The sequence below is a fragment of the Camelina sativa genome, chromosome 8 (genome assembly GCF_000633955.1).
Source record: "Camelina sativa cultivar DH55 chromosome 8, Cs, whole genome shotgun sequence".
In the NCBI taxonomy this organism is placed as follows: Eukaryota; Viridiplantae; Streptophyta; class Magnoliopsida; order Brassicales; family Brassicaceae; genus Camelina; species Camelina sativa.
Window position 1 is genome coordinate 10,739,425 of NC_025692.1, and position 18,704 is coordinate 10,758,128.

The following is an 18,704-nucleotide window of genomic DNA, read 5'->3' on the forward strand; positions in this document are numbered from 1 at the left end:
AGAAAACCTAAAAGTCTAGTGGTCCGAACCGAACATATTAGAAATCAAACACTCTAGTTGCCGTATGTGGTGTATAATAGGACGGCTTTGGAAACCTAACCTTCTCTGACTTACGGAGCCTTCGCTTTTTCAAAACTTCAAAGTCGAATTTACTGAAATTGGTCACCGCTCTACTAGCCGAACGATCAATCTTTATAATCCCACCTTCCCAAGTTTCGTAAGCTCTTCAGACCATTGTGATCTCATCTTCCCACGATTCAGGGTGTTTACTTCCTGTAAGTCTTACTAACTTCTCTTTTTTCTTTATTTCTTATTAATGATTACTTGATTAGTTTCTTGAAGTAGCTCTTGATTTATTTTAGGATTTTTTAGAGTGTCTCGTCGGTTGCTCCTAATATTGGTCCAAGATTACAAGTTCGAATAGCTAGTTACTCTGTAGCCTTATTGAAGTTTTGGGTTTTCTATTGAAAAAGTTAGAGAGTTTTGATGATTCTGTTTATGGATTAGATTATTCTGTTACATGAGTATAGTAAGAGTTGGATTGGACGTAGTTAGTGATTATTAAAGGTTTTAGGATTTTGCAAGAAAAGTATAATCTGTTAACCTTAGATTTTCAGGATTATTGAGTCGTTTGAGGGTACTTGCTTCTAGTGATCCATTGAGTGTAAGTTGTTGAATTTTGGTTTGTGATGCTAATTTGAGGTTCTTGGTTAGGAGTTTTACAGAAGCAGAACCGTAACGCGATATAACGAGACGCATATTATTTAATATCTAGTGTCAAGATGCAAAGTAGGGTTGTTCAGTTGGAAGAAGGTAAAGAGATTGTAGTCACAGGCGGCCGGACAGGGCTAAACAAGGTGTCTCCTTCCAAGTTGCTTCCTCTGCTAGGATTTTTTCTAGCATTTACTATTATTTTCTTATTCATTAGTGTATCCACAATCAAGTATTATGGTATAAATAGTGTAGTGACCTCAGTCACTTCGAGTATTGTGCCTTGCAACGAGAGAAGAAATGACATGGATAAATGGATTAAACGTCCTGCGGTTCTCATGCATAATATGAGGGATGAAGAGCTTCTTTGGCGCGCGTCTTTCATGCCTCATAGAAAAGAGTATCCGTTTAATAGGGTGCCCAAAATCGCGTTTATGTTCTTGACAATGGGTCCTTTACCGCTTGCACCGCTTTGGGAAAGGTTATTAAAGGGTCACGAAAAGTATTACTCAGTGTACATCCATTCACAAGTGTCTTCTTCAGCCCAGTTTTCAACTTCCTCTGTTTTCTATCGTAGGCATATACCAAGTCAGGTATATACTGTTTAATCTACTTTGCATGATTTTGGTTTTGTATATCTTGATATTGTAATTGGATTATCTTCATAATTGGGTAGGTTGCAGAATGGGGAAGAATGACAATGTGTGATGCAGAGAGGCGGCTTCTTGCAAATGCGTTGCTAGATATCTCAAATGAATGGTTTATTCTCCTCTCGGAGTCATGCATTCCCCTCTTTAACTTCACGACTATCTACCAGTACATAACCAAATCAAAGCACAGTTTTATGGGTTCATTTGATGACCCCAGTCCCTATGGCCGTGGCCGCTACCATGGAAAAATGTCCCCTGAAGTTACCATAGACCAATGGAGAAAAGGGTCTCAATGGTTTGAGATTAACCGGGAGCTTGCGGTTTCCGTTGTCAAAGATATCTTGTATTACCCTAAATTCAAAGAGTTTTGTACTCCCGCCTGTTATGTGGACGAACACTATTTTCCAACAATGCTGACAATTGAGAAACCAGCGGCCTTGGCCAACCGAAGTGTGACTTGGGTCGATTGGTCGAGAGGTGGTGCCCACCCGGCTACATTTGGAGCACAAGACATTAATGAGGAGTTCTTTGCAAGGATCCTCAAAAGTGATAACTGCACGTACAATGGTCGCTACACGTCCATGTGTTCTCTCTTTGCTAGAAAGTTTTCTCCTAGTGCTTTGGAGGCTTTAATGCAAATTGCTCCCAAGATTCTGAGTTCTTGAGTACGCAATGTCACTAACAAAACTCATGAAATATATGTGTAACTAAGATGAATCATAGCTAGTAAGCAGATATTGAAAGGTAGTTTTGGCGGGAGGAGAGACCATTAAATTCGACGTGTATTTCGGCGAAGTTATAACAATGTATGATCTTTGGTGATAAAATCTCGAGAAAAATGTCAAAAAACATGACTTATATTTAATATTTATCAGAAAAATCATAAATTTATTGCTAAAAATATACTCAAATTAATTTATAACTGATAAAAAATACATGAACTATCCCGATTTTCCGATTTACCACTTATCATATTATGGTTTTTAACAATGTTAATGCAGTCGTAAACACCTTTATAATTATAATCTCATGAAGAAGTTTATTTTTAACGTGCTATCATCATAACAAAGTCTTTCTCTTTAGATATCTTAACCTCATATTCAATCGTTGTTTTTTCAACTTTAAACTTTTGTTTTTTTTCTTTTTTTCAGCACTTTAAACTTTTGTTATGATTAAAAATTTAGAAGAAAGAATAAAGAGCTAATAGTGTTTTAGATTACGTTAACATTAACATTGTTGAAAATCGTAACAATGATAGGTGAAAATTAAAAAATCGGGATAGTTAATGTATTTTTCTTTTATCAGTTATAAATTAGTTTGAGCATTTTTTGGCAACAAAATAAATTTGTGTTTTTATCAGTACATCAAACATCACTACCATAGTTTAAGTTGCTTTGGGCTTTGTGCCACATCCATAATATGAATGCTCTTTCGAGAATGAGAAAATATTTTTTGAACTATATTTTTCCCAAATGTTTATATATTAAATCATTTTTAATGTATATAAAATGTCTCAAAATGATATTTTATAATAAAAAAATCAGGACAATATTTACTTTTAGATCTATTTATGTTAAGTTTTTAGAGTTTTTAAATGTAGTATTAATTATGTTTTAGATTTAATTTTTAGAGTATATGTAATTTAGTAACTTAGTATTGTAATTGATAATTAAAATTGTCAAAGAAGATTAACACTTGTTTTTATATATAATAATGTTAAATTTATAAAATTTTATTTACTATCAAAGTAATATTATTAAATTTTTGGTATTTTTATACTTAATCCGTAGAACATAAGTAATTTAGTAGTATTGCAACAAAACATTTAGAGATATCAAAGGAGATTAATACTTCTATTTAATTCATCAAACACCTAATTTTAATTTCAATTTTAACCCGTCTTACACCTTTTTATCAAAATAATGTTATGACAATTTAATATTTTGATTGTTCTATCAAATTAAAATATATATTTTTGTCAAGTTAACTTAAAATAAAACTTCCACGACTAATATTTTTCTTAAGTTCCATATCTTATTTGTTAGATGAGAGATGAAATAAATTTAGTAAATATTAATTAATATTTCTTCCGTTTTATAAATAGCTTTATTTTAACACTTTTTCTTGTTACAAAAAAGTGTTGTTTTTTTCTTGTTACAATACAGTTTCTAAAATTATATCTTTTTTTTTATCCATAATATCTCACTTAGTTGTTTCTACCCAAAAGAAGTTATTTACCCTTTTTTTCTTTTTTCCAACCAAACATTAATAAATTAAAATAAAACTCCAAGATTGGTTGACCAAACAGGAGGAAAAGAGTTTACAAAAGATGATTCAGAGATTAGAGATCTTGAAGATCGAACAAGACAATCCGCCCTTACGTTGACCTCTCGTGGTATCCTGACTAGGGTGAAGGAAGGGTAAGAAGTACAGAGCAAAGCAAAGTCCTCAAACAGCGAATGCGTAATAGTAGTATATAAAAGATCGACTCCACAAAGAATAAATTGTTAATTGTAAAATTTTTGAGAGTAGTTAAAAGTTAGAACTAAGAAATGTTTTGGGCTTTTAGTTAGTTACCAAAGAAAACAAATAACATAAACAATATTAAAACGATTGATTAAAGAGAATTTGTTAGAAATGTCCTTTTTGAGATACCCTTTTTCATAAATACCTTTTTTTGAACATTTTTATTGTTGCTTTCTTTTACACAAATACAATATGTTAAATTAATTTTTAATTTTTTTTTTAGGTTTGGGTTCTCATTTTTACATTTAGGGTATAGTTTTGAAGGGTTAGAGTTTAGTATTTGGGTAAGATAAATGTAATATGTTTTAGGAAATTCATAAGGAATAATTAAAACTATACTAAAATTCTTGGATTAAAATACAAAAACTAATTGGTTGGCAAAATAATTTTAAAGTTGGTATATTTATCTTGTATGAAAATTATAAAATGAAACTAGTACGCCTTTGAGTTTGGTTCAGTTTGGTTTTAGTTGGATTTTATTTTTTTCATCCCATGATTTAACGTAGTAAATAAAAAATAGAAAAATACCCTAAAATAGCAATAAAATATTTGTTAAGTTTGATCATCTTTTATTAATTTTTTTATTCAATACAGTACGTAGGTAGAACCGTAGAAGACACTCCTTATCTATGGAGTAAGTAGAAAGATGAGACATGAAGATGATCTTGATGGGCATAAAGTGGGTTGGGTTTTTCGTGCGAGGCTCTTCCTGTCGCGGTCGTTGAAGGAGAACTTCGAGTGAAGGAGATCTTGGTTCTTGGTGGTGTCTCTTAAGAACGACTGGTACCATAAGCCAGATGCTTTGAGATCTCTATATATCAGCGACATTGTTGTCGAAATCAACATAACTGAGTCCGAATCTTACTGTAAAGCCATTGCAGTACTCGTAATTATCCCCAAGAGACCAAGCAAAGTACCCTTTCGCGTTTACACCATTCTCCCTAAAAAAAAGAACAACCACTAAATGCATGCGTCTGACTTATCATACTTACATGTATTTGTTATATATGTAAATGAAAATGGAAGAAGAATATGATTCACTCACTTGATGACCTTACGGAGAAAATATAAATGATGACTGCATAGATAATCAATCCGCTTGTAATCGTGAAATGCCTCTGTAAAGGTTATGTTAGTTACCACCGGCGGTACTGATTCCTAATTCCATAGTATTTGAGTCAATTTCTTGAACCAATATTGAAACATGTCTAGATGAAAGAGATGAGTAGTAGATCCTAACCGTTCTCGGTGACATATATTAAAGGGTCACCGTATTTGATTTTGAAGTACTCCATTACGTGGTAAATGCCTTTTGGGTGGTAATAACTGCCGTTATTGAACTGAGAAAAGGACGTATATATATAATATAAGAAAGACGTATATTTTTTTTTATTTTTTTATTTTTTTTTGAACAAAGTAGAATGTTATTTTCTATTAGAACAAAATGAATGAAAGAATAGGGGTAGATTATTCATGCATACCGGTGGACCACGGGCCTCACCCGTGGCATTTTTAGCTGTAAATTCACAAGGATGACATCATTGATAGTCACAAAATATTGTAGTTAAAAAGAAATAATATGTAGAAATAATGTGGTACATGTGAGAGTTGCTTTTGAGTCCAACATGGCAGTTTGTTCGTCCCAAGGAACTACTTTATCATTGTTTTGGCCTTTTGGGCGTCTTAATAGTTGAGACCCAGAAAATCATATGAACCCTTTACAAGTTTGGCTTCTGTCTCGTTGAACTCTGGAAGCCGTTCACCCACACGTTTCCTCATGATGTCTGGGTATTTACCCTTTGTTAGCGGCTCCATGAACCTGATATACATGCATACTTTTCATTAGTTTATATTAATGTCAAAAACCATGTCATTCCTAGATGTATATATACCATCCATGGAAAAATTCGTGAGCCCGCTCAGTTGCATCTTTGCTCTCTTGAGTGTCATCAAACGGAAGAAACCATCTAGTTATCATCACAGGTCCAATCTTTCCTTTTTGCTTTATCTGTTTGTCAAATAGACATATATACAACACAAGTTACAAAATGATGATTAATAAAATGTATGATTATAAATGGTGAATGATATATCATGGCTTTTAGGTGTTTTTAGCCATGATATAAGTCTTATTTATAGAATCGTTTTGGTATTTTTAGAGTCTTTTGGTCTTTATAGGATTTAGCATGGATGGGAGCATAATGTAGCTAAATAGGAGGATTTGGAGTATAATCAAGCATTAAGGCTGAGCTACGAAGTTGGGAGACCAGTTCAAGAGTAAGCATCGATCGATGCTTCATATCTGGCGATCATTGCAGTGTCCACAAGACAAATCGGAAGTTTTCCCACAAGTTTTGAAGATTTACAGAACCGCCCCAAAGTTTTCCATATTTGCATCATTAGTCCCTGGACGTGTTTTAGGAATATAAATATGATTTTTATGGTCATTGTTTAAACCTAAGCTTTATTTTTCCTGCAACTTTTGAGAGAAAAAATCCTGAGAGATTTTAGAGAGTTTTTGGAGAGAAGAATCAAGACTCCTTTCTCAGAAGATTCAGAACTCCTTTTCTACTTCGTTTAATCTATTAATGCTATCCAAATCAGCAAAGATGGTCAACCCAATCATATTGATACCAGATGAGGCTGGAGTTTTGAGGGATCAAGAGGGTCATGTGCGCAATGAGCAAGGCCAAAAACTTGATGATGAAGGACGAGTTATTCAGGAAGAACTCGTCGTGGTTGAGGAAGATGCACGTGGCGTCGAGCAACGCAACGATGGAATCGATCAACGCAACCAAGATGGCATCGACCGACGCAACATTGGCGTCGACCGACGCAATGCCAGAGCAGGTGCGAATGGTGCGGATTTGGATGGTAACGACCAACAGAACCTTCAGGGCAGACGAGACAACAATGGAGAGCTTGTCAAGACTCTTGCGGACTTCAACAGACCAGAATTATTCTGTGAGAACCGTTCCACAATTGTCCCTCCTCCATTCCCAAAGAATGATTTTGAGTTGAAGCCTGCCTACTTTGCTCTTGTTGGACAATGGCCATTCCAGAACTTGCCGCATGAGAAGCCTCTAGACCACATTGAGCACTTTGAGGATATAGTCACAAGCATCAAGGCTAATGGAGTCACATAGGACTATCTCTACTGCAAGCTCTTCCCCTACTCTCTTGCTGGGGAAGCATTACATTGGCTAAGGCAGCTGAAACCAGGATCTCTGAAGACCTGACATGACATCAAGGTGGCATTCCTCAACTACTTCTATCATGATGCGATGTCTGAGGACCTGAGGATTAAGCTCTCCACCTTTAGACAAGAACCTGTTGAATCTTACAAAGCTGTTTGGGTAAGGTTCAAAGCATACCAGAGAGATTGTCCGCATCATGGGTTCTCAGAGGTGCAATTGATTAATATCTTTTTCAGTGGTATTGATTGGAGGTATCAGATGGCTTTAGATGCGGCTAGTGACGGGAACTTCAAGACAAGGTACCCAGACGAAGCTGAACAGTTGATAGAAAGGCTAGCCTCAAGCAACAACACTAAGAATGCGGACCTAGAGCGGAAAAGAACACATGAAGGCAATGGTTCAAATCAGTTTGCTGCGGTGAATGCTAAGTTGGATACAGTCCACAATCTTCTTGTGGGAAAGAAGTCTGTCCATTTTTCTGAAGATGTTGAGACTTTTGAGCCAAAGCCAGAGATTACCAAAGAAGGTGTTAACTATATGTATGGAGCTGGGTATCAAAATTAGAGATTTGGTCAGAAGATTCATTCTCAGGAAATCCAAACAACAACTTCACTAGGATCTATGGTTCTTCTTCTTACCAACCCCTCCCTCCACCCAATTCAGAGAGCAAAATGGAATCAATGATTGGACAGATTTTGGAAGGTCAACAGAAGTTAACAGTAGACTTCAATGGGAAGATTGATTCTGTATACACTGAGCTTACTGGGAAGTTCGATGCATTAAACACTCATGTCAAGAAGCTGGAGAATCAAGTGATTCAGACTGTTGGGTCTGTTAAAAGACAAGAGGAACTTCTTTCTAGAAGAACAGAGTCGAATCCCAAGCATGCTTGTAATGCGATTTTGGTGAAGGAAGAAGAAAATGATACGGTAGTGGAGCCAGCATCGATCGACGCGATCCAACTGCATCGATCGATGCCAACTCAATCAAGCGTCGATCGACACAATGTCAGCATCGATCGACACACCCCACGAACAGCTCTATTTTCCGTTCCAGTTCCAAAAATCGATTCAAAAAAAGCTTATAAGCCTAAGGTTCCTTTTCCTAAGCCTAGGAGGTCTAAGCAGGAGCTTGAGGAAGCTAGATGCAAGGCTATGATGGACAAGGTAATGATTGAGATGCCTTTGATTGATGCAGTGAAGTTTTCTCCTGGGATTAAGCGGTGTGTGAAGAGGATGGTCACCAATGGTTTGAGCCTTAAGGAAGGAGCAATGCTTACAAAAGATGTCAGTGCAATTCTATTGAATCAACCTCCACAGAGGAAGAAAGAGAGGAAGCAGGAAGTGGTTGTCTCTAAGAAAGTGAGTGCAATGATTCATAGTAGGATTGAAAAGAAGTTACCAGATCCTGGAAGCTTTGTACTTGATTGCTCTATCTCTGCAGAACGGTTTGCTCACTCACTTTGTGATCTTGGTTCTAGTATCAACTTCATGCCCCATTTTGTTGCTGTGAGACTTGGGATGACGGATTTCAAGCTAACTAAGATCTCTATTATCTTAGCTGATCGATCCAGAAGGATTCCTGAAGGTGTCTTAGAGGATATTCCAATCAAGATTGGAGATTGCATGATTCCCACTGACTTTGTGGTGTTGAAGTATGACAAAGAGCCTAGTGATCCTCTCATCTTAGGACGCTCTTTCTTGGCTACAGCTGGTGCCATCATAGATGTGAAGAAGGGACACATAGCTCTGAATGTAGATGATTTGGTTATGAACTTTGAGATGGACAAGCTGAGAAGGGCTCCTACAATTGATGGTTCTACATTTTGTATGGAAATTATTTCTGATGACGATCCGATCATAGAGCTTCATGGAGACATTATTGCTGGGTATGTCAAGGAGTTGGAGACTGTTGAGAAAGTGAGTAAGCAAGCTGTTAAGCTTGAAGATTGGAGTGGAGATCATCTAATCAGTACTAGAGATCATGATGAGGTTCTGATCCATGAAAAGTCGATGGTAGAGGATGTTTTTGTATTGGAAACACGGATTGCTGAGGTTAGTTGCAGAATCGTTGAGGAAACACGAGTTGCATGCTCAGCATCGATCGATGCAGCTGTTGCATCGATCGACACACCTCCACGAGAACGTCCAGACTTGTCCAAAACCAAAGATTCTCGAGTTGATTCCTTAGCTGCAAGTCCTAGACCAGTTGTAAAGCTGAAATCTCACCATTCTACAATCAAGAACCCACAGGTAAGGCCAAGGTATGCATCTCCTTCTCCTAAACTTCCTCCTTTCATTAATAAGAATTTCAAAGGTACAAAAACTGTTTTGCAGTTAACCAAGCCACGAGATTATCGTAGAGCGCTTGTTTCTTCTGTTGATGATTTTGCAAGACTTAAAAAAAAAACCACCCATATCTCAGTCCCGCCCTGGTCCGGTTCCTCACATCCTTGGCAGATCTCATGTACCTACTGCCTACACACCACCTTGGATGAAGAGGAAATTCTCTCGGAAGCATTCATTGCCATGTTCTGATCCACCGAATGCTTGAGATCCGACACAGTCAAGCTAATGACTGAAAACAAGCGCTTAGTGGGAGGCAACCCACTCATAGGTTTTTCTTTTCCACGTAAATTAAGTCATTTTTATTCTTGCTTTGAGTTAGTTTGAATTTGTATTGAATTATGAACTTCTATCTATCATGTTGCGTTTAATCTTGTGTTTGAGTGATTCTTAGCAGTGCTAACATCCAAGGAACAAGAAAAACACAAATTAATCGCAGCTAACTCAAGAGTAATGTTCGAACTCTCTGCATCTGCAGAATGCATCGACTGACACACCATCAGCATCGGTCGACACAAAACATCCGGAATTGTTAACCGATTTTGTTCACAATTTCAATACTTATTCGTTTTTGTTTATTTTTCTTCGCCAATCTCTTACTTGATAACATTGGGGATAGTGTTGTTTAAGTCTGGGGGAGGCAGTTACTAACTATGTTTTTGTTTTTGAGAGTGAGTCGAAAAAAAAAACAAAAAAATTGTTTTATTAAGTCAAAATTTTTGTTTGAAACTTTGATTTTTCTTTTTAGTGTGCTGCCTTGGTTAATTAATGCTGCAGATTGAATCCACAAATCCGACTAATGAAAAATCCAAAGGCTGACCAGTGAACCAAAGACATCCGGATTTCCAACAGAATCCATAAAAGCCTGAGGTAATTTTTTGTACTTTTCTTTTTACCTCATCAAAGAGATTGATGTTCATAAAGCTTCACTCTTTGTTCATACCTGCCAAGTAAGATTTCAAAAGGAAATGGTACTCCTCTCCCTTATTCAAGTTAAAAAAAAATCTTGAGAGCTTTGTTTAAAAAAATAAAAATAAATAAAAGATGAAATGATTTTGATCAGTTTAGAGAGCTAGGTAAATTACCTGTAACCTCATTATTCTATTCTTGAGTCAAATGATCACACAAAGTCTGGAAGCGAGGGGTAGGTAAATTACCAATGACCCCATTATTCGCCTACACCTTTGAGAAAGAAAAAAAACAAAAAAACAACAAAACAAAGCTCAAAGTAAGATTAAATAAAATAAGTCTGGGGGAGAGAAAGAGTACCACTGGTGTTAACGATTTGTCTTGCTTGTTATGGTATAGTACGAGAATGAGTCTAGAAGGTTCTTGACATTGATCAAATTGATGAGACCCACTAATGAAGGCTTAATGGAGGAAGTAGTGGAATTTGGTTTGAATTTGGGATGCTACGAAATTCAACGGAGAAGTACATGGTGGTTCGATTTGGATTTATCTGCTAAGCATAAGGATTATGGTTTGGATGATCATGGCAATACTTTAAAAAGAAAAGGAGTTTCTGCGTTTTCAAACCTCTTTCACATGTCTAAATTTATGTTTTGCTTGAGGGCAAGCAAAGGTTAAGTCTGGGGGAGTTGATATATCATGGTTTTTAGGTGTTTTTAGCCATGATATAAGTCTTATTTATAGAATCTTTTTGGTATTTTTAGAGGTTTTTTAGTCTTTATAGGATTTAGCATGGATGGGAGCATAATGGAGCTAAATAGGAGGATTTGGAGTATAATCAAGCATTGAGGCTGAGCTACGAAGTTGGGAGACCAGTTCAAAAGTAAGCATCGATCGATGCAGTGTGCACAAGACAAATCAGAAGTTTTCCCACAAGTTTTGAAGATTTACAGAACCACCCCAAAGTTTTTCATATTTGCATCATTAGTCCCTGGACGTGTTTTAGGAATATAAATATGATTTTTATGGTCATTGTTTAAACCTAAGCTTTATTTTTCCTGCAACTTTTGAGAGAAAAAATCCTGAGAGATTTTAGAGAGTTTTTGGAGAGAAGAATCAAGACTCCTTTCTCAGAAGATTCAGAACTCCTTTTCTACTTCGTTTAATCTATTAATGCTATCTATTTTATTCATGATTTGTGTTCTTACAATTATGTCTGAGTAGATCTGCTTGTTAGGTTTAGGGTTTCTCATTAAGAATTTCATGGATTGTTAGATTAATTAATTGTTTGGATTCATTATCTTTCTTGTTCTTCACCATAGGTTGTTCTTAATGCTAGATCTTTGATTAGTCATCTGGATTTAGATGTTAGGATTATTAATTGATATGGGAATATAATTGATTTTCCTGACAAAAACCTTTGGTGAGCAAAATTACTTTTTGCCAAGAGATTTTAATTAGTGATTTTGTGAACTTATCTAAACTTGATTTTATTGCTGGTTTTTAACTTGAATTTTGCAAAGAGATTTGGATTTTCGAGTTTTAAAACTTAGATAATATTTGCATTGAGAACTGATTTATTTTACAATTGTGTTTAGAGTTCAAGAACGGTGCTTAATTGTTGAATCCAGCTTGCTTAATTAATTGATCTGATTTTCTATGATTTCCTGAGAATTTCCCTAGGCCTAGCGTTTAATCCTTCTAAATTTTAAAACTCTTTTATTTTCTGTTTAATCTTGCAATTTAATTACAATATTTCTGTTTAGCATAATTAAAAGATTATTAAATCTATTGTGTGAATCTAGAGTCTATGTGGATTCGATCCCTAATTACTACAATTGATCTCTTAATTTGAGAGAGTACCTCATGGTTAAATCTGATGAACCCACCTAATAATTGTCCCTGTAATGTTTAACAACTGTAGCATGAGCAAGAAGCTGGTTATGTGCAACAAGATAGGGTTCTATTTACGAATTTCCGCCTTAACATATTTTGTCAATCTTAGGAGAACATCGACCGGGTGCATCAGTTCCCAACGCATATCTTCTCGTAGGAACTGTGTAGAGCTGGTTAATAGTGATCCAGTTCTTTACCCTATCACCAAATCTCTCGAAACACAGATCTGCATAATCTTTGAAATCTTCTCTGCACATTTTATCGAATTATATTTTCGTTAATGCAAGATCAAATATTTATAGAATTATGTTTTCTTTATAAGCAAAATGGCATCAAAAAACATACATGATCATCGTCTTGTTCAAGAAACCTTCATATTCATCTTGCAGTATTTGAGGAAGGTCCCAGTGAAAGAGGGTAACAAAAGGCTCTATACCCTTATTTTTGAGGCCATCGATGAGATCGCTGTAGTACTTATACCATCTTCGTTGATTCCCTACTCATCTTTCCTTCTGCTCATATCTATAGATATCACATATATTTACACTTCAAAATAGTAACAATAACATATACGACATATAATATATAAATCAATAAAGGTATACATACGTGGAAGGATCCTTGACCACGCCAAGGAGAACCTGCAGCCAGTAGTGTTGAGTTCGCTCATCACGTCTATATCTTTCTGTAGTTTATATTTTACAATGGCATGTAAATCCACACATAGTTGTAGGTAATTCAGTGAGTACATTAGCAAGCATATAAATTGGGGAATTAACCTGCCAATACGTATATGAGTCACAAGTAGTGTCTCCATTCTTCAAATCGGCTCCTCCTTTCTCTGATAGCGTTATAAAAATCATTATAAATATATAGAAACATATAAACAACATTCCTCTCATATAGCTATGTAAGTTTTTAATCGAAAGAAACCATGCAACGACAAACCTGGGTATCGGTGAGGTGTAGCCATCCAAAACATTAAGTCCACGACCTCTACCACCTTCGATCTGAAATAAAAAGAAAAAACCATGCAACGTTTGATTTAGTGTTAGTGGGATTTTCTTTACGTCAAATGTGGGTTATCTGAACAGAATGAGTGATTTGCATGTTACATACCTGGTAAGCAGAAGATGCAACACCGAAGATGAAGTCTTTATCGAAGTTGAGTCTATTGAAACATTCAGTTTGGCTACATGTGAATGGCTCATTCTCCTCGCAGGTAATATCTTCAGCTTTGCAAGTCACCACAGACAATAGGAAAACTAATCTGAGCGCAAGAAGCTTCATAGTTAATATGTTGATGTATCTGTTAAGTTGCATGGAAGCTTTGTGCCAATCTAGGGTTAATATAGCCATGCAAACCCACTATCCCTCTCTTTTTCCTATTCTACGCTTTCTCTCTCTCCTTTTTCTTTCCAAAACCATTGATCAGGGTATTTCGGTAATGTTCTCCTCTCCCCTCTGTCCTACTCAGAATTCTATTTCTACTATTGTCTATCTCACAACACTCTCTTTTTCTATTATAAATAGTCTTTGTTGTTTTTGACAATTAAGTTTCAGAAACGTATTAAAATGCTAACAAACCCTAAAAAAACAGGATACATATTATTGAATAAAATGAGAAATATCTAAGTTGTTATTACAAAATAACATAGTATTGATAATATTACGAGTTAAAATTTAGCGTATAATTTTATTCAACGTATCTTGAAATCATTAAGGTTTTTGTTTTACATATACTTTTGTTCAACGTATCTTGGAAAAATTATTCGGCTAGGCAAAGCATGTATCAAAGCTTGAAAAAATTAGTTTACGTAGTTGGTCTTTAGAAATATTTTGTAGTATTCGAACTAGAGAAACACCATAAAATATTAATGCCATATTTAAGAAAATTAAAATTACATTCACCACCACGAGCCTCACCGGTCACCGCTGACACCGCATATCATATGGGATTGGGGCCGCTCGATGGTCTTTCACATGAAACTAGAAACTCTCTCTCCGAAACGCAAAATAACATTTTTTTGCCTTTTTAAATTGTTACTATATAAATTGTACATTTGGAGGTGCTTTATCATCTGAAAAGTTTTTTTTTTTTACTTTGAACACACCTGAAAAGTTCATAATTTCATAGTGCTTTAAATTCTTGGTTATTTATATTTAAGCTTTAGAAAAACACATTATATATATATATATTTGTCAACATATAAATAACCAAAAATTTATAATTAACCCAAAAAAATTTCATTCCTATGTCAATATATCATCAGCCCAAGCACGGGTAATTTCATTTTTCCGCCATCATTGGTGCTATAAATCTCAGAACCTTAAAGACTCTATGTAACAACTTGGAACTAGAATTTGGTATTTTATGAGTTTGTGTCGAGTCGAGCCACAAGGTTTAATTTATATGTTGGATTATTTTCTAATTTTCAGAACCATATTTTGCTTTATAATAATGAAATTATTTTTTGACTAAGTGTTAATCACAGCTTTAAGTGTGTTTTTGTGGAGTTTTTCTTGTATTTTTTTTTAAATATATTCCATGCATTTTCATCTATTTAGAGCATGTTTAGAATATACATGCATGTATTACATTCATCATTTATAGGTGTTGGAGCATGTGTCCTGAAGATTAGAGTTTGAAGAGGAGGTATGGAACACAAAAAAACAAGAATCAATGAAATGAGTTGAAGAAGAACCAAAGAAATAAAAAGAGAGGGAGAAAAAGACACATTGGATATTTAGAGCTTCTCCAACGGTGGATTTAGCGAGGTTCGTATTACAGATTGTAATTAAAAATAAATCAGAATTAATAAAAAGATAAGAGTTGCCTCTTATTTAGTAAGTTTAAGAGTTGGCTCTTATTAGATACGTTGAGTTGGTTTTTAATATAAAAACAAGTTTTTTTTTCTCTTTCTTTCTCTTTCTCTTCTCTTTTTCGCGATACTCTTAACCCAAAACGTAGAGATTTTTTATTAAAAAAAAAGAACATGGCAATCGGAGGTTTTGATAAACCAATCACTAATCAGAAATTTTGATTAATCAATCGGAAATCAAACATTTTGATTAATCAATCGGAAATCAAACATTTTGATTAACCAATCGGAACGACATATCAGCACTTCAGATTAAGTGATAAGTTTGAATGTGAATGCGTTGAGTCCTATCCACCAAATCAAAGCGTTACCTTCGCCAGCTCGCAGATTTTGATTAACCAATCTCGATTATACAGATAATTTCCTTTCTCTGATTATATGGATTCTTGTTTAGTAAAGGTATAGAAATTAGGGTTCTTCAAAATCTGTTTCCATCTGTGTTCATTCCATTACGGTCCAATATCCTTTAAAGAATAAAACAAAAAGAGTTTGTATGATCCCATGGGCCAGGTTCATGTCTTCCATGTTCCATCCTCCCATCAATATGCAGACATCTTCACAAAAGGTCTTCCTACATCTCTGTTTCAAGATTGCAAGTCCAGTCTTAACGTTCATTCTCATCACGGTTCGACTGCGGGAAGATATTAGAATAGAAATACATATATTCTTTTGTGTATATTAGGAAACTTAGTTAATAGTCCCTAACCGCTACTTTGTACAGCTAATCCTATATAATCTTATGAATACAGTGACACCAATCATCAATTGGATTAACCTAATCAAACAAAATCAGTTTGGTTGGGTTCTAATATAACCAAACAGTAAACCAGCAAACACCAACCCTTGTTTTCTTTCTTGTTTAACTTGCAGCCTCCCACCTTTTTCCACAAAACCAAAAAAGAGGAAATATATATATATATATATATATGTTGGGTTCATTCAATTTTGTGCATATTGGTTTTGTCGCGTTCATTCAATTTTGTGCAGATTGGTATTGTTGTGTTCTTTCCCTTCCAACACAATATGATGTCGTAAGAAAAAGTAATTATGGATATTAATCATCTTTTATTAGTTAGGTGTTTTATTCACTTTCAGTACAGTAGAAGAAGCTCGTTATCTATGGAGCAAGTAAAAAGAGGAGACATGAAGACGATTTTGATGAGCATAAAGTGGTTAGAAGTCTATCATGCATCTGCGAGCCTCTTCCGATCACGGTTCTTGAAGGGGAGGCTAGAGCGGAGGAGATCTTGGTCGGCAGGGTCATTGGAGCTAACGTTTATGAACTGCTGGAACCATTTCCCAGATGCTTTGAGGTCTCTATCAGCGGTGACATTGTTGAAATCAACGTAACTGAGTCCAAATCTGACGGTAAAGCCATTGCAGAATTCGTAATTATCCCCAAGAGACCAAGCAAAGTATCCTCTCACGTTGACACCCTTCTCCCTAGAAACAAGAACAACCATTAATTATTAAAGGCGTACGACTGATCATATATAAAGAAAAATGGAAGAAGAGTAGTATCCACTCACTTGATGACCTTACGGAGAAAACAAAGATGACTGCATAGATAATCAATCCTCTTGTAATCGGCCATAGCCTCGTCAAGCGGTTGATCACCGGGGCTACTAATTCCTAATATGTACAAGTACACAATCTTCATGTAAATTTCCTGGACCAACTCTGAAATACATTTAACTTGTATAAATGTGTAATAGAGTAGAACTAACCGTTCTCGGTGATATATATTAAAGGGTCACCATATTTGTTTTTGTAATACTCCATTACGTCGTAAATGCCTTTTGGGTAGTAATAGGCTCCTTTACTGAACTGAGAAAGCGAATATATATAGAAAAATCAGAAGAATGCACATGGATATTATTTTCCATTAAAAAAGAATGAATAAGGGTGGACCATGCATGCATACCAATGGACCAATGGGCTCACCCTTTGCATTTTTATCTGCAAAGTACATATAATTCTTAAAATAATTGATAGTCACAAAATGTTGTAACTGAAAAAATGTAGAAATGTTGTAACTAAGTGTGGGAATAGATTGGTACATGTGAGAACTGCTTTTGAGTCCATCATAGCAGTGTGTTCGTCCCAAGGAACTACTGTGTCATCGTTTTGGGCGTACTGAGTGAAGTAATAGTTGAGACCAAGAAAATCATATGAACCCTTTACAAGTTTGGCTTCTGTTTCGGTGAACTCTGGAAGCCGTTCACCCACAAGTTTCCTCATGATGTCTGGGTATTTACCCTTTGTTAGCGGCTCCATGAACCTGATATACATGCATACTTTTCATTACTTTTTTATATATACAATATTGTATAAACAATTTGATTCGTGGATATGTATACCATCCATGGAAAAATTCTTTAGACCGATAAGTTGCCTCTTTGCTCTCTGGAGTGTCATCAAACGGAAGAAACCCTCTAGTTATCATCACAGGTCCAATCATCCCTCCTTGGTCCTGTGGTTACGCAAATATATACACAATGATAATCTAATTAGAATCACATGCATGCATGTTACGTACGTTAGACTACACCTTCTACAAATTAAATGGAGACCTAGCTCACCTTATATTTTGTCCTGTAAAGATCCACGGCCGTGGCATGAGCAAGAAGCTGGTGATGTGCAACGATATAGGGTTCGGTTGACGAGTTTCCGCCGTAACATCTTATATCATGCGTAGGAGAACATCGACCAGGTGCATCTGTTCCCAATGCATATCCTCGCGTAGGTACTGTGTAAAGCTGGTTGATTGTTATCCAGTGCTTTACCCTATCACCAAATTTTTCGAAACATAGATCCGCGTAATCTTTGAAATCATCACTGCACGTATTATAGTTAGATTTCATTAATGTACGATCATATCGTTATATGCTTTCGTCATTCTTAATAAGCAGCGTAGCATAAATGACATACATGATCGGTCTGTTCAAGAAACCTTCATACTCATCTTGTAGTGTTTGAGGAAGGTCCCAGTGAAAGAGGGTAACGAACGGCGTTATATTCCTTGCTATGAGGCCGTCTATAAGACTGTTGTAGTAGTCAATACCACCTTGGTTCACTCCTCTACTCCTCTTTCCTTCTGCTCATATATATCATATATTTACTCTTCCAAACAACTACAATCGAATATTATATATATATATTATATATATATATATATATATATACATGGATCAATAATGTATACATACGTGGAAGGATTCTTGACCACGCGAAGGAGAATCTGTAGCCAGTAGCATTGAGTTCGCCCATCACGTCTAAATCTTTCTACAGTTTATATTTATACAATCCCATGTCAATCCACACATATATAAGTTAATATATATAGATAATTTATTGAGTACATTAGCAAGCATATATAAGAGGAATTAACCTGCCAATATGTATATGAGTCACAAGTAGTGTCTCCATTCTTCAAATCGGCTCCTCCTTTCTCTGATAGCGTAATAATGAACCACTATGAATATATATATATAAACATGCATATGGCCAACATTCTTCTCGTATATATAAGCTTTCATAGATTGAGACCATGCAAATAACAAACCTGGGTATCGGTGAGTGAATCCA

The 18,704-nt window shown here is 35.5% G+C and overlaps 2 protein-coding genes and 1 pseudogene across 2 annotated transcripts; 1 reads left to right on the plus strand and 2 right to left on the minus strand.

Moving 5' to 3' along the window:
* LOC104706914 lies at positions 92 to 2,173 on the plus strand. The gene is made up of 3 exons (XM_010423150.2): positions 92 to 275; positions 715 to 1,304; positions 1,388 to 2,173. The coding sequence occupies exons 2-3, from the start codon at positions 783 to 785 to the stop codon at positions 2,024 to 2,026; spliced, it is 1,161 nt and encodes a 386-aa protein (XP_010421452.1). The 5' UTR covers positions 92 to 275; positions 715 to 782; the 3' UTR covers positions 2,027 to 2,173.
* Positions 4,929 to 13,557, minus strand: LOC104706916 (annotated as a pseudogene).
* Positions 16,162 to 18,698, minus strand: LOC104709410 (myrosinase 1-like). Its single transcript, XM_010426029.2, has 11 exons — positions 18,682 to 18,698; positions 18,508 to 18,569; positions 18,326 to 18,401; positions 18,048 to 18,213; positions 17,699 to 17,954; positions 17,477 to 17,589; positions 17,177 to 17,397; positions 17,041 to 17,075; positions 16,844 to 16,943; positions 16,646 to 16,748; positions 16,162 to 16,559 (listed from the first exon to the last, which is right to left on the minus strand). The coding sequence occupies exons 3-11, from the start codon at positions 18,384 to 18,386 to the stop codon at positions 16,301 to 16,303; spliced, it is 1,314 nt and encodes a 437-aa protein (XP_010424331.2). The 5' UTR covers positions 18,387 to 18,401; positions 18,508 to 18,569; positions 18,682 to 18,698; the 3' UTR covers positions 16,162 to 16,300.

Excerpts from the sequence above, each read along its gene's own strand:
- LOC104706914 (XM_010423150.2), top strand. The coding sequence starts at position 783 with ATGCAAAGTAGGGTTGTTCAGTTGGAAGAAGGTAAAGAGATTGTAGTC. Across the intron at positions 1,305-1,387 it reads GTAGGCATATACCAAGTCAG|GTTGCAGAATGGGGAAGAAT; the intron begins GTATATACTGTT and ends ATAATTGGGTAG.
- LOC104709410 (XM_010426029.2), bottom strand. The coding sequence starts at position 18,386 with ATGGGCGAACTCAATGCTACTGGCTACAGATTCTCCTTCGCGTGGTCA. Across the intron at positions 17,590-17,698 it reads TTTACAGGACAAAATATAAG|GACCAAGGAGGGATGATTGG; the intron begins GTGAGCTAGGTC and ends GCGTAACCACAG. Across the intron at positions 17,398-17,476 it reads AAAGAATTTTTCCATGGATG|GTTCATGGAGCCGCTAACAA; the intron begins GTATACATATCC and ends CATGTATATCAG.